Below are 16,644 nucleotides of genomic sequence, written 5' to 3' on the forward strand. Positions count from 1 at the left end.
CTAAATAACTGAGATATTTTATTTGGGCAATAGTGATCAAGGAAAAGGAAAAATTAAGAGTAGCATTCAAAACTAAACATGAAGATAAATTTGAATGGCAGGCAGTTTCATGTAGTGATGTAGACAAATGCAAAATAGGAAATTGGTAAATGCAAATCATTTGTGTTTTTGTTTCCACTAAAGATATGATGAAGCAGAGGAGTTCTTCGACTCATTAGGAAGGGAACCTGACTTTAAGGAAAAGCAAGTTTTTGTTGTACCTAAACAGCAGAATAGAAGATGAATTATAGAAATGTATTTAGGGAAACTTTGGAGAGAACAGCAAAGCTAATAACAGTGGTAAATACTAGCTAGATTTCTCTTCATGACAGGGACTAGTTATTACTACAGTAAATCCTCGATTTAACGGACTAATAGGAGTTAAGAGGTATCTGTTAAATCACGAATTTTTTTAAAATAAAAAATATCTGTAACATTATACTGCAATTTTTAACAAAAAAATTGTTTTACACACACTTTTAGATAAGTTAATGTGAGGTTAATGTTCGATGTTGAGGTGCTTGTTTTAGGTAATCCTTGTTTGAAAAAACTATCTTTTTTTTTTATAATTAACTCCCTAAAATTATGAAAAAGTGTGTAATAAAACTGTCACAGAAAGTCACGCCACGCAACAAAAGAACCAATTACATTGCGATTGGTGTGATAATGTCCTAATCATTCGCCAAACATGTTTTATGAGCGGTGACTCATTTATGTCGACTATTTACTACAGTGTTTTTTTTTCCAACATATGATGGCCTATTCGCCAAAATTTGTTAAAAATAACAGGCAATTAATAACAAAAAATAACCTGTTAATTTAATTATAAGCAAATCAACAGGGTGTTAATTTTCACATGTGATATATGGACCAGAAATTCATCATCAAATTCCTGACATGTACCCTCAAGGGGTGTACAGGATATGATAGTACTACATGAAAAAATTACAAATCAGTCTGTTACTTGTCAAGACTCCAGCATTATCAGATCTTATATTTCTGTTGTCTAAGGCACTTTGTACAGTATCAATCCACCATATCTTGGTCTTCCTCTGGGTCGTTTTCCTGCCAACCTGGCAGAGAACACTTGTTTTGCTAATCTTTCCTCGCCCATTTTGTTTAAGTGACCATACCACCTGAGATTAGCTCTGTTAATGCATTCCTGGATGCTTACAATGTCAAGTTCTTTCTTAATATCCTCATTTTTAATATGATATTGCCATTGATGCCATCTGTTCACGCCTCTAATCTTTCTCAGGACTCTCATATCTGCGGTCTCTAGTCTTTGGTCAAGTGTTTTACTTCTGAACCAGCTCTCAGATCCATAAGTTAAAACTGGTTTGAACACTGTCTTGTATACAGCTAATTTAGTGTTCCGACTAATTTCTCTCTTATTCCATATGAATTTATTCAATTGACTACCTACCATACCAGCTTTGTTGATTCTGCTGTCTATTTCTATATTTAATTTACCATCTTCAGTAAAAATCGTGCCTAAGTAGCTGAAATGTTTTACTTGTTCCACAGTTTTACTTGTTTTAACTTGTTGTAATGTTTTACTTGTTTTACTTGTTCACCATTCACAACACAGTTGACATATTCAATGATTCTGCCTATTTTCATTGTCTTTGTCTTTTTATTGCTGACCTTCATACCATATCTATTACAACAGCAATTGAATTTAGTCAGAGAATCTTGCAGACTTGTAGCAGACTTATTTAGAAGTATAACATCATCCGCATAAAGCAAAGAGCTGACATTAACATCTCCAATTTTGATATCAGGTTTAATACCACTTTCCTTTATAATGTGATCCATATAGATAATGAATAACAGAGGGGATAATGTACATCCTTGTCTCACATCCTCACACCAGATTTAACATTAAACCATCTTCCTGTACTTCCTTCAATTCTAACTGCTGACTTACAACTCAAATAAAGACTAAGTATCGCTTGACATAATGCCCCGTTGACACCATATAATTGTAGCATATTGAATAGCTTCTCTCTTGGCACCCTGTCATGTGCCTTTTCCAGATCAACAAAACTTAACCACGATCTTTGTTATATTCCCATGCTTTCTCGACTATTTGTCGTAAAGGGAAGATCTGATCCTGACAGCCTCTATTTGCCCTGAATCCAGCTTGTTCTTCACCCATCTTTTCTTCCACAATTCTTCTCAACTGTTTCTCAAGTATACTTGCATAGATCTTGCCAGAACACTCAGTAGGGAAATACCTCTGTAATTCTCACATTCAGTTTTATTTCCCTTTTTATATATAGGTACCATTAGAGCTCTACTCCAATCAACAGGAATTCATTCCTCTGTCCAGGCTTTCTAAACTATGCAGTGCAGCCACTATAAGACTTTTATACCACCATATTTCAGCATTTCTGGTCGAATATCATCTATTTCTGCTGCCTTTTCACATTTCAAGCCTTTGATGGCTTTTTCTACTTCAAGTATGGATATGTATTCCTGACTGTATGCCTGTTGAATGTTTTTTACCACTGTGCTATCACTGCTTGTTTCATTTAGCAATTTTTCGAAGTAATTACTCCATACTTCAAGGATATCTTTTTCTCCTGTTTTCATGTCATCTTTATGATCTCTAACTCCTTTTACAGCACTCTTTCCTCCATTCCTAAGCTTCTTCAACAACCTCCAGAATATCTTGCCACCACTGATATTTATTTTCTATGTTCCTGCCAAAGTCCTTCCATGACTTTTGTTTAGCTAGTTTTACTCAGTGTTTCGCTTTCTTACATTTGTCTCTGTATTCTCTAAGAGCAAAAGCTGACTTATTTAACAGGAACCTTTGATATGCTTTCTTCTTTTCCTTCACTGCCTCTTTAACTTCCTGTGTCCACCATGGAGTTCTGATTTTTCTATCCTTGCAGACAACCTCACCACATGCCACTCTGGCTGAAGATCGACTAACTCGCAAACCGGTCGAAAAAAGGCTCAGAAAAATTTTCTCTAGTCGCTGACTAGATTTGAAATAAAGTCTTCCTTCATGTGGTCAAGTGCCATGGTATGCTAACGCCACATCCACTGAGCGTTATAAAAGTCCTCAACTTCTGTATCACTATGAAAGTTTGTTGGTGCATAGACCTGGATTAGGGTCATTATTGTACCCATAGATCTTTTAATCTTCAAAGAGTCTATGCATTATCCTTGAAGTTCTATTATGTTTGATTTCCATTTCTGTGTAATCAAGAATTCCACTCCATATATTGACCCTTGATATCTAAATGAAAACAAGTTTCCACTCTTCAAGTCAGTTATTTTCCATGAATTTCACTGTTTCCAGTGCTTTCCTCAGCTTTCATAGTCTGTCATCTGTAATAAGTGTTCTTACATTAAGAGTTGATATAAATATTATTTAACAGATTTTTAAATTTGCAATTTTAGGTAATTGTTTTCTTTTTCTCTCTCTCTCTCTCTCTCTCTGCATATTGGGAAAGCATATTGAAAGTTCCTACAAGTAAGTCAGCTTCTGCACATAGAGAATACAGAGCAAAGTGTAAGAAAGTGAAACACTGTGTAAAACTAGCTAAACAAAAGTCATGGGAAAACTTTGGTAAAAGCATAAACAAAAAATAAATAAATATCAGGTAGGTGGCTAAATATTCCAGAATCTGTTGAAAAAAACTTAAAAATGGAGGAAAGAGTACTATAAAAGGAATCGGAGACGATAATGATGACTTGAAAACTGAAGATAAAGATATTTTAAATGTTTGGAGTAATTACTTTGAAATATTGCTAAGTGAAACAGCAGTGTCAGATCATGGTAGAAAACTTCCAACAGGAATGTAGTCAGGAATACATATCAATACTTGAAGTAGAAAAAGTCTTAAAAAACTTGAAATGTGGAAAGGCAGCTGGAGTAGATTAAATTCAACTAGAAATGCTCAAATATTATTATTATTATTATTATGTGACACCTCCAAGAAGTCCAAAGACTCATTGAGGGAGAGTGTGCCAACAGCATCTAACAATTGATTCTCTTCCAACTGCTAACCACGCTCAAACTTGCTTTAGTAGCGGAGACTACCAATCGACCAACCTTTGGAGGTATAAAAGTTTTACAGTGGCTCCACTGCATAATTCAGGAAGCTTGGTCAGATGGTCAAATTCCAGATCATAAAACAGGAAGTAAAACTGATTCGTGAGAATTACAGAGGAATTTCTCTACTAAGTGTTCCTGGTATAAGACTTGAGAAACAGCTGAGAAAAATTTTGAAAAAACTTTGAGATGAATAAGTCAGATTCAGGCCAAACAGATTGTCAGGATCAGATTTTCACTTTAAAACAGTTGAGAAATCATGAGAATATAGCATAGATCTGTATCTAAGTTTTGTAGATCTGAGAAAGGAATATGACAAGGTGCATGCCCAGAGATAAGCATTTTCAAAATTTACAATTGTATGGGGTAAATAGAACATTATACAGAACAATACATAGTTTATATCTGAGTTTTAAATCAGTGGATGGAAGTACAGGAAGATGATTTGAGGTTAGATCAGATGTGAAACAAGGTGTTATCTCCACTGTTATTCATCATGTATATATGAGATTTTCTTTCAAGCTAAAAAAAATGTATGGAACATTGAAACTTTGGGTCCTTTGAGCTGTATTAATCTTTTGAGTAGTATAATCCATTTTTTGTAATGACATCTACAGTTATGATAACAAGCATTGAAGTAAATAATATGGTATGTATAATCTCTTCCTACTGTATATTATATATTATAATACAGTATTTGTAGTGTAGTATAAATTATACTAATATATATGTAGTGATGTGGTGTGTTATGTTGGTTGTCTGAGGATGGAAATGAAAGGATATACAGTTTTCCAGATCTGTAGTGAAAAAGAGGAGGAAGAATACGCTTAATGATAGTATAGGAATTGTGTCCACAAAGAGTGTTGAAAGTTGAAAATAGTAGTACATCTGAAGATTTTGAATCTCTGTTGTGAAGTTGAAAGTAACAAAATCATAATCATCAAATTCCTGACATGTACCCTCTAAGGGTGTATTATGATAGTATTATGACAGGATATTATGATAGTACTACATGAAGAACTTACATCATTACTAATTTCCTATCAACAATTTTCCTCCAAATCAATCTCTTAGCTGTCAAGAACACCAACATTATCAGATCTTATATTTCTGTCTTCTAAGGCAATTTTTACTGTATCAATCCACCTATATATTGGTCTTCCTCTGGGTCTTTTTCCTGCCAACCTATCAGAGACCACTTGTTTTGCTAATCTTTCCTCTCCGATTCTGTTTAAGTGACCATACCACCTGAGATTAGCTCTGCTAATGCATTCCTGGATGCTGACAATGTCAAGTTCTTTCCTAATATCCTTGTTTTTAATATGATATTGCCCCTAATCTTTCTCAGGACTCTTATATCTGTGATCTTTGGTCAAGCGTTTTATTTCTAACCCATAAGTTAAAATTGGTTTGAACACTGTCTTGTATACAGCTAATTTAGTGTTTTGACTAATTTCTCTCTTATTCCATATAAAGTTATTCATTTGACTTCTAAAATTAACAGAATAGTATATCTAATAAGATGTTGCTATAGGCCAGGGAATGTAGAGAATACTGATTTTGAAATGTTATGGAGGAGGTACAAGACTGTTGGTGGTGATTGATAGCATGTGGGATATAAAGCACAGGCTAGGAAGGTGATAAGCATAATAAAGAAAGAGATACAGTATGAGAAGAGATTGGCCAATCAACCAAGGATAATTCAAGTGAATTCTTTCCTATATGGCAAGCAAGGGGAAGAATAATTATGGCAGGTTGACACTGGTGGTTAGAAATGGTAGAAGAGTGACCATTTCAAAGGATATCATTTATTGGAATTATTTAATGAAGACTTCATCACTATATATTATACTGGTGTAAAATGATGCTGTGTAACATGTAGAAAGAGGTAAATATTACCTCCTTAGATGTTAATAAGGTTTTGGAATGGATGCTATATCACCACATACCACATGTGTTTAGGACTGTGCAAAACAGTTGCTATGTCCTTAACTTGGTTATTTAATGAAAATGTTGCACTTAGGAACCTGGATAAGGTTCCTAAGGAGTGAAAAAAAGGCATAATAGTACCACTTCACAAGCATGGTTCTAGGACAGAAGTTTCCAATTATAGACCAGTTGCAGATTAGATTATTAGGAAAAGGATAGCTGCTTTTGAGATGTGGTGTTACAGGTGGCTGAGGTTATCATATGCTGAAAGACAGACAAACAGATGAGTGCTAGAAAGGATCAGTAGAACTGTAAGGTTCCTTAAGGACAGAAGAAAGTTGAAATACTTCGGACATAGAAGAGGAAGTTCCTCTAAAAAGTGGAAGAGATAGACTGTCATTGAGATGGATCTATGGTGCATCTGGAGTGACTGATCTAAAGAGAGTTGAATCTTTCAGGAAAGCATGCAGCAGGACCACATGGCAAGGACTAGTGTGGCACATCACCAAGCATCTGAGTGACTATATAACATCTGTTAATGTCCAATGAATAGATGGATGAATGGCAGATTATATCAACAGTTGTAGTCAAAGTATTAGAAGGTTGATTAAGAGTAAAACACGCGATTGGGTTGATGGACATATTCTTTGATTGTCAGCATGGATTCTTAAAGGATGGGTCTTGTTTTACCAATTTGCTTGCATTTTATGATAAAGTAACAAGTGTGTTAAATAAGAGAGATTCATACACAGTAGTATTCCTGGACTTTGCAAAAGTTTATGATAGATTACCTCATTATAGATTTATGTACAAGCTTCAGAGGATAGGAGTGGATAGTATATGGATTAGATGGATCAGAGATTGTCTCTCTGAATGACCAGCAAGCAGTATATGATGGAACAGTATCTAAAAAACTTAGAGTAACCAGCGGTGTGCCCCCAGGATTCTGTTCTTGTGCTCTTAAAATCCAGCCATACGAATTACCATCTATGACTGAGGTTCCACCAAAAATAAAATGAGTAATGACAAAAGTATTATCAGAGCCCTTTTTTTCAAAAAAAAAAGAGGGGAATAAAAAGTGACCACAGGATACTCAGGCTCACTTGCTCACACTCTCTTTCTCATAAGTTGTAGTGGGTGAAGACTCGTGAATTGTGTAGTAGTGAGGTCAGAAGTAGGTATGTCACAGAGGCTATACAACTAAGAAGGAATCCATGCATGCCTAAGGGAGATATCATTATTATTATTATTCCTGACACCTCCAAGGAGTCCAAAGACTCATCGTGAGAGGACACCTACAACTGTCTCAACCACTACACTGAATCTCTACTACAAATCAACGGCATCTACTGCCCACTACCACCACAACTAGTATTTTTTGTCTGTATGCGGGATGAAAAACCAGAGTTTCCAGGATAAAAAACCCTGCTACCTCCTATGAGATCGGCTAACTCACCTTCGATTGAAATTGTCCAGGTAAAGATTCCTCTCGTCGCAACGAGAATCGAACTTAGGTTTATTCCAATTGAAGGGTGCAATGTACCGTCGTTCTTCCAATTGCGCTACAGAAGCACTTAATATACTGAGGAAAGTTCACTCCGAGTAGCTTCATTAAAGAAAATGCAATGAAAGGTGTGTGATGAAAGAGAAGAACAGTTCAGAAGCCACTGTTATGGACTGAAATCTGATAACTAATTCACTCAATCTGTTGGTATGATATTGTACAAGTATAAATTATATAAATATATAGTGATATGCATGTTTCATAATTTGGGCAATTAATGCTGCTATTTAAAAAGATAGCAAACTGATTACCTTAGTTTATAGATGTACACCCTCTGTCCAAAAAGAAACCGAACTTTAGATAGAAAATAAAACACAGGCCAATTATAATTATTCGAATCATTTATTTCAATCAATATACTCTCCCTCAGCTTCGATACAGCGTTTAGCACAGTCAATTAATTCGTTAAATGAATTTTTTATATCGGTTTTTGAGATACTGTTGAGGGTCATGGCTACTGCCACTTGAACGTTTTCAGTGATGTCATATTGCTTTCCTTTCATCGGCAAATGAAGTTGTTACACCTGATATCTTGAGAATGTAGAATTCTCAGCTATCATGGTGTAACATGAAGAATAAATAAATTAAAAACCCTGCATAAAAGATAATAGATGAATTATTTAAAAGAAAAAGAAATATTCTTGCATCCAATAAAATATATAAAATATAAAGGTGTTTGTTGAACTAACTAACAAAAAAGAAAGAATATATTAATGTTGTGATATGATATAAGAGAGAAAATTTAACTAAATAAGACAGAAAAGGATTAGTCATAAGAGATGGTATGTGAGAGGCTAGAGATTAAAATATTAAGTAAATTCATAGAGAAATTTTGGAAAGGGGATTAAGTTAGAGGCTAGCAAAAGAAAAACAACAGACTATCGCTCAGGGCTGATTACCGGATCGAGACATCGTTACGGGCTTGCCGACCAAAGGACGTTTGGCAGAAAAATGCCACCCTAATTGGTCGGTGAAGTAAAATCAAGTAGGGGGCGGAGAAAAGAAGTTAAAGAAGGTGCCGTTAGGAGGGCAGGTATAAAAGGGTTGGGAACCCCCCCCCCCAGGAGGCTTTTTTTGGTTCTGTTCCCGGAGAGTTCTTCACGAGCTCCTTCGTATAGGTTTCATGCGGTTTTCCTGAGTGGCGAGATAGGGGATATATCTCCGTCGTCACAACACGGAAACGAAAGTGAGAGGGATTTCGATTCCGCACTTCCTATGCAAGAAGTGAAGAATGCCATATAGTCAAAGAAAAGAAAGCATATTCTTTGTGTTTCAACTCCAGTGACAACTACGAGAAAGGGAAAGAAGTAAAGAAATCGATGTCCACGTCGCGAGTTGTACAGTCGTTATATAGATGATTCAAAGTGTGTCCTAAGTTAAGAGAGGTTAAGACACCGCGTAAGCATAGTTCAATTCCAAAAGGAACGTAGTAGAAACAGATTATCGGAGAGGTTATACCAAGATAGTTCGATCAGAAAAAGGTAGAGGCCCATATGGAAAAATCAAGAAAGAAAGGTACTGTAAAATATATCTCGTGTTAACTATAATTCGTCTGTGATAGTTATCATTATTCTAATACTGAACTGTTGAAGTGACCAAGAAAAAAAATTATACTAGGACTTTAGTATCTGACAGAATATAATGAAAGTAAGCTTGCTAACATGAATATTACATAAGTAATTACGTGTCCTAAGAATTTTGCATGTCCATTGTTATGTGTTAGTGTAGTAAAAGGTTTAGTTAATCTACTTAAGTTTGGATAGTTAAACAGTGTGAATTAATCTTATATGTCCATGTCATATGAAATTATGTGTAGAATTTGTTATGGCGGCATGATCGTGATACCCATTATAGGATCATAGCCTAATTACTTGTGATTAGCTAATGTTAGTTTGTAAATAATTTAGTATAGCATTGAATTGAGTAATCACAAAAATTGAATTGTACCATGTTAAAGATTTTAATAAACCTTTGTTCAATGATAAAAAAGTTGTCTGAAATTGCTGTCCAATGCACCACTTGAAAAATACGAACCTAATCACGCGGGAAATTAATGTGTTAAGAAACGAGATAAAGTGTCACGACTGCAACATTGTTTCACTTTCAGACATATTTTAGTTCTTTCTCCTTGTTTTTGCATATAATATCTCAAACTAAATATCCCAAAAGGCACAGTATAATACAAATATTAGGGGTACTAAGGGGAGAAATAACTTAAGTATTAGTAAATTTTTTGGTGATATCTCGAGCATAGATAATAGTAGAACATAGATGAGAGGAAATTACTAGTTAGAATAAAAATCATAAAATGGGATGCAACAAAGTCGTGGGAACAGAAAGAGGTCACAGGGTGCTAAATCAGGTGAATACGGTGAGTGATCCAACACACCAACTTGGTTTTTGCTCAAAAACTGTCTCACAATGTTCGAATGATGAAATGGTGCATTATCGTGCAAAAGTGACCAGCTGCTTGCATCACGATATTCATGCCGTATGTGATGAATTCTTGCTATCAATCGCTTCAAAACTTTGAGATAAAACTCGCCATTGACCATTTGGCCAGATGGAACGAATTCTTTGTGGATAATGCCCTTAGAATCGTAGAAACAAATCAGCATTGTCTTTACTTTTGACTTCTCCAAGTGACTTTTTTTTTGGATGCCCCTCCTCTGGAGACCACCAGAGGAGGGGCATTTCGCGCTCATACTCAAAACACCACGTTTCATCACCAGTAACGATCGTTTAAAGGAAGTTTGAGTCCTTACGAACAGTTTTAATGAGGTCCTTGTCAATTCGATACATTTTTTGGTCGTCGGTCAACTTGTGGGGAACAAATCGCAAATTTAATTTGCGAAGACCCAAACTCTCGGTCAGAATATTGTGCAAAGTTGATTTTGAAATCCTCAATTCATATTCAATCAATCTCACAGACGAGTTCTTGTTTTCTTTGATGAAATCGTGCACTTTTTGGGTGTTAACTTCGCTCGGTCCAGTTTTTGGATGACCTAGCTTTTCCTCCTTCTCAAGTGTCTCATGCTCACTTTATCAATTGCTTAAACCACTCATAAACTTGAGTACAAGATAAGCATTCATCACCATATGCTTTTTGAAGCATTTGATGCGTTTTGGTAAAACTTTTACCAAGTTTAACACAAATGTCAATCACAGCTCTCTGTTTGAAACTCATTTTCTGACTCTCCGTCAAAACACACTGTCACGCTTGGCACTATAACTCGGCTTCTAATGAAACAAATGTCATAAACAGTTGACAAAAAACTAATGAAGGTTGCCATTTTCGACAACAAAAAGATACAACAGGTGGCACCACTAATTTCTTCTATTTTCGAAATGTTCGGTTTCTTTTGGGGCACAGGGTTAGCTGCTTTTGAGATGTGGTGTTACAGATTATTTATAAGCAGAGTGTCTGTTGGTGAAGTAAGTTTTATATTTGCAGTGTTAACTATCGGAAAGTATATAAATGTAAATAAGTTATAGAAATTATTCAAATAATACATGCCATGTTATCATGAGAAATTCCATGTAAATACTCACTATATAAATTAGATATTAGTTATTTATGTATAAAACGAAGATGTCTTTCCTGAAACCACTTCGTACATGCTAATGCCATTAGTCAAAATCTTGTTAGAAGGAATAAACCCTCCATTATTATAATCAGGATGCAAAGTCTGTGTTCCTTCCACCTTCACATTCACTTACAACTGAGAACAGTGTTGTCCCCTCTACAAGTTATAATAAGCCTCTACTGTATAACATTGGTTTTGTTAATGATATTTTATGTGGATTGACTGGGGATCTTCAGTTTCTTGCTGATTGTGCAAAGTTAGGGAGAATTATAAGGACCACTGCTTATGTTACCCCCCCCCCCTTCAAGAAGATTTGAATAGACTTTTGGCTTGGACATGCAATTGGGGTTGTAGCTTTAATATTAATAAGTACTAAGTGTTGCCCTTTGGAGTGCAGAGATATAAGACTGCTTATTATATTGACGGAACTGTGCTGCAGGAAGTGGATGAGATCTGTGGGTGGTAGTTGATAGTAGACTGAAGTTTAGAAGACATATTGCAATTGTTGCAAAGACTGCACATTGTATTTCTGCTGTGATATGTAGGGATAGAGAGGTAGTTGTGTCACTATAAAACATTAGTCAGGCCATACTTGGGCTATTGTGCTCAGGTTTGGTCACCTGGTTTTCATTATGATGTGGAAACATTGGAGATGGTCCAAACATGAATGACTAAGACAGTATCAGCACTCTGGAATGTTGGCTATGGAGACCATTAAAGGAAGGTAAATACTCACTATATAAAAAGAGTTTAATTGATAGGAAGAAAAGAGGTAATATGATAGAGACATATAAGTTAGTGATGAAAGAGGGGATTATAAAAAGAAGTAGAAGATGAGAGAGACCATCCCTGAAGTTATGTAAGAATGTGAAAAGGTTCAATGCACTGACAGATATGTTGTTAGTCAAATGAACCTCCCCATGATGAATCTGCTGACTCCATGGAAAGTTCATGTGGCGATGATAATAATTGCATTTAGACTAATATAATATTTTATAAAATTTATGCAAAGTGGCATGTTATACATTGTATGTAAATACTATCATTTCTCCAATAACATGATATACAAGGTGGTATCAAAAAGTTTCGAGACTAGCTCTGTTTACGAGAAATTACTTTATTTATCTACGTTTACACACTAATGGATGAGATCTGTGGGTTATCACCTTCAAAATAGTCCCCTTGCAAAGCAATACAGCGCTTCCACCTTTCCTGCCACTTCTGGAATGTGTCCTGGAAGTCTTCTTTTCGAAGCATGTCAAGCACCTTCTGCGATTCGCCATGGATCTCCACAATGGTGTCAAAACGGTGACCTTTGAGCTAGTTCTTCATCTTTGGGAAGAGAGCAAAGTCTGCAGGAGTCAAGTCTGGTGAGAAACTCACGTGTTAGGAGAGCTCGCTGACAGGGTACATTGTTGTCGTGGAGCATCCAGTTTTTCGCGTGCCACAAATCCGGTCGCTTTCACCGAATGTCCTCCCTCAGAAGCCTTAAAACCTGGCAGTAGAACTCACTATTGATGGTCTGGCCCCTGAGGACGAATTCTTGATGCACATTGCCATGATTGTCAAAAAAGACGATGAGCATGCACTTGGTTGAGCTGCGAACCTAGCCTCGCCTTTTTCGGTCGTGGAGATGATGGTCTCTTCCACTGTGAAGACTGCTGCTTCGTCTCAGAGTTGTACCCATACACCCAAGTTTCGTCGCCGGTAATAATCTTCAACATGAAGGATGGGTCATCCATTGCACGCTGATGGAGTTCTTGGCAGACTTTGACGCGGTGTTCCTTCTGCTCCTGGGTCAGCAGTCTGGGGACGAACTTGACAGCAACATGCCGCATGATCAAATCACATGTGAGGATTGCCTGGACTGTTCCATATGACACACCGACAATAGCAGCAATGTTGTGGAGTGTTCTTCGCCAATTCTCATGCACAAGTTGCCAAATGGTTTTGACATTTTTGGGGGTTGAGCTCATTGAAGGTCCTCCTGTCTCTCATCATCTTCCAGTGATGTTCTTCCGCTCTTGAAGCATGCATGCCACTCAAAACACCTCAAACGACTCATTGCAGCATCGCCGTAAACTTTCCGAATCATGTCAGACGTCTCTGTGGCAGATTTGCCCAGTTTCATGCAGAATTTCACGTTTGCTCTCTGTTCTAACTTGCTGTCCATGATGAAATCGCAGATGTGGTAACACGGGTGGTCAGAATAGCATCAGTTGCACAGCTCCCGATGTACACAGGACGATGTCTTTTGGCACACTGACTTATGAGGGTAGGTGCTCCCTGTGACTGTGCGTGCAGCCTTGTACTGCCATCTGTTGGCGTGTTACAAACCTAGTCTCAAAACGTTTTGATACCACCTTGAATATGTTCCTAAAAATCATTGTATTAAACAATTTCACATATTAAAAATAACCAGACTTGGAAAAATAGGATTCAGGAAAATAAGAAAAATAATATCTTGAATTCCTAAGAAATACAGTACAACAGTAAATAATGTGTTTATTTAGGCTTTGTTTGAATTGACTTTGCAGCCCTCTATTCTTCCTACTAAACAAGTTTCTTTTCATAAGAAAGATTCCAGTAATTGGACTACATGTTTATTAAGATAAATAACAATAAAATAAATAGATAAATAATAAAAAAAAAAAATTTTTTTTTTAATTTTTATTGTTATTTGTCTTAATAAACATGTCCAATTACCGGAATCTTTCTTATGAACTGCTAAACCCCTGAAACCTTCCTTCGCATACAAAAAGTTTCTTTTCTTTTATTTTTGCAGCTTTGTCTGATGATGTGCAGTGTTGATTCCTTTAGGCTGTTACTGTCACTATATCACGTTCTCTCATTTCTTTCGAAATGTTATATTATTCCAATCTTATCCTCAGTACTTAAGGTTTTCCTTTTTCATTCACTGCTTGGATTCTTATAACTAGGATGCTTATTCACATTTGGGATGCTGTATTAAACACTTCTCAAGAAAATGGCTTGGTTGGCTGAGTGCAGTACACACTCATGGAATAACACAATGGTATATTACAGTGAGGGGGGGGTGCATTTTGTATTCTCTATGCCAGGTGGTATTGCATTCAACTGGTGTTACTCTGCAGTGCAAAACAGTCATGTCATGCAAAATTGCATGTGAGTTAACACAACTTCACATTTTAGTGATTTTATTCCCTTATTTATTTAATGCATATGACAGATACCTGCATTATTGGAAAAAAAAATGGTAATCACAATCTGTATAGTCAACTTTTACTATATAGCAAACTCCATTATAACAAACATCCAAAACTCCTGGTCACAGTGTAATATATTTAAATGAAATTCATTATAGCAAATTATTTGCTATAACAAGTTATTAAACTATTATTATGGTCCCTTCAAGTTTACTGTAGCAAAAAAAATAATTGTATTACAATATTTATTGTGTACTATGAATTATGCCTTTTAAACTTATAAATATAATGTGATTATTTTAAAGATTATGAAAATTTATGAATTTTAAACATCTAATCAGCTTGTGTAACACTGTAATGTTAAAATGCGATAGTTTGAGGTTCTGGTTACAAAACTAGAATTTTATTTTATTTTTTTGTGGTGGAACATTATTCCAGAGTGTATACCATATCTAATTGCATATTTTATTTTATTTATTTATTTTAGTGGATATGTCAAACCGTTTTGGGGAAACTAGTCTCAGAAATTGACACCATAAATGAAACTCTTCGTAGACTGGGTTCTGCTGATCTTCAGATTGGAGGTAAACACATCTATTTCATGTTATATATTCACACATATAAAATAAGACTTTGCTCCTTAGGGCCTAGTCAAATCTGCATTTGACCATGCATGATAAATTTTTAGGTTGTCTTGCTTTTAATACTCCACCTATGTGGACTAAAAGGAATATCACGTAAAGAAGAACAATATGCAAGAAAGTTTTAAAAAGAATTTTGAAGTTGTACATCTTTTACAGGAAAACTGTAGACTCAACCACACAAACACTATTCAGGGAAAAAATGAAATAGTTCAAAAACAAGAACCAATTTTGAGTCTCAGAGGCAAACACTGAAGAAAACATTGATTGATTCAGCTAGTGGAGTTGTCTGCAAGGAACGAAGAATAGAAATACCACCATGGTGGGCACTTTAAAAAATGGAGGAAAGAGTACTGTAAAAGGAATCAAAGATGATAAAGGTGACATGAAAACTGAAGATAAAAATTTTCTAGATGTTTGGAGTAATTACTTTGAAAGATTATTAAATGAAACAGTGATAAATTTCATATCAGTTCTTAAGGTGGAAAGCTATCAACAGCTTGAAATGTGGAAAGGTAGCTGGAGTAGATGATATTCAACCAAATGTGCTCAGATCTAGAAGTATGCAAATTTATGCAAGCATAACACTTTAGCACAGACTAAGAAACTTGGAGAAGTATAAGGTGGATTCAAATAGCTATTGGGTTAGATTTTCACTTTATGACAAATAGTTGAGAAATCATGGGAATATAATGAGAATCTGAGTAATGCTGTAGGACACTGTACCTAATTTATAATAAAGTTCTCAGAGAAATATATCCTATGAAAAAGTTATGGAAAAGTATAGGTCTCATAAATTAAGTATGAGAGATATAAGCAACAGTTCAATTTCAGTGACACCTAGATACATTCCTGTTTTATTTCACACAAGAAGATCACACTTCACCACCTCTACGTCTTCTCTTGGACTGACTGATCTGTAGCTTCTCCTACCATATTCAGATCACATTCATAACCTCCAAAATACCTCATCCTTTTCATCTCAAGGCATTCTCATCTATACAATACCTAAAACTATAGATCCCAAATCCACTTTAACCTAGAATATTGCTTATATGGGATAGTGCATGAAAAACCTCTAAAAATTCTCAGTGCTATCCAATTAATTGATAATCCCCTCTTTTACAGATAATTTCATGACCTCTTTTTCACTTGACTGGCTGACCCATTCCTCCACTTACAGTTCAACTCCAGACATACTAAACAGACTTCTTATTCCCCTTCTTTCATTCCACCTATCTCCATGCTTTGGTACAGACTTCTGGATGGTTTTCTCTAAAAAAACATGACCTTCAGTTATTCACACACACATATACACACTATCTACCAATAATTGTTTGGATACCTTTGTTAATTGAAGTTATGGAACATTCCAGGTTTGTTAATAACATAAAAACTAATGTAGAGATAGTAGGAAGCAGTATTTCATCGTAGCAGTTAAATATAGGTGGTATGGCAACACGGCATGAACTCGGTGACTCCGAGAGAGGTCTCATCATGGGCTGTCACATTGGTGGCATGCCAATACATACCATTGCCACTCAACTGAAGCATCTAAAATTAATAGTTGGCAATGCGATCAACAAATGGAGACATTCTGGCATCACTAGTGCAGGAAAACTCCCAG

At 35.8% G+C, this 16,644-nt stretch overlaps 1 protein-coding gene across 1 annotated transcript in view; it reads left to right on the forward strand.

The window, feature by feature from the left end:
- Positions 1 to 16,644, forward strand: part of LOC150094928 (transmembrane protein 209) — a 293,574-nt gene that overhangs the window by 167,281 nt on the left and 109,649 nt on the right. The window contains exon 11 of the mRNA XM_090411152.1: positions 14,864 to 14,960. Within this exon, the coding sequence (XP_090267278.1) occupies positions 14,864 to 14,960 (97 nt within the window). The remainder of the gene's footprint in view (positions 1 to 14,863; positions 14,961 to 16,644) is intronic.

This window comes from Typopeltis vanoorti, chromosome 21, assembly GCF_054136105.1.
Source record: "Typopeltis vanoorti isolate ZY-2024b chromosome 21, IOZ_Tvanoo_1.0, whole genome shotgun sequence".
Taxonomy (NCBI): Eukaryota; Metazoa; Arthropoda; class Arachnida; order Uropygi; family Thelyphonidae; genus Typopeltis; species Typopeltis vanoorti.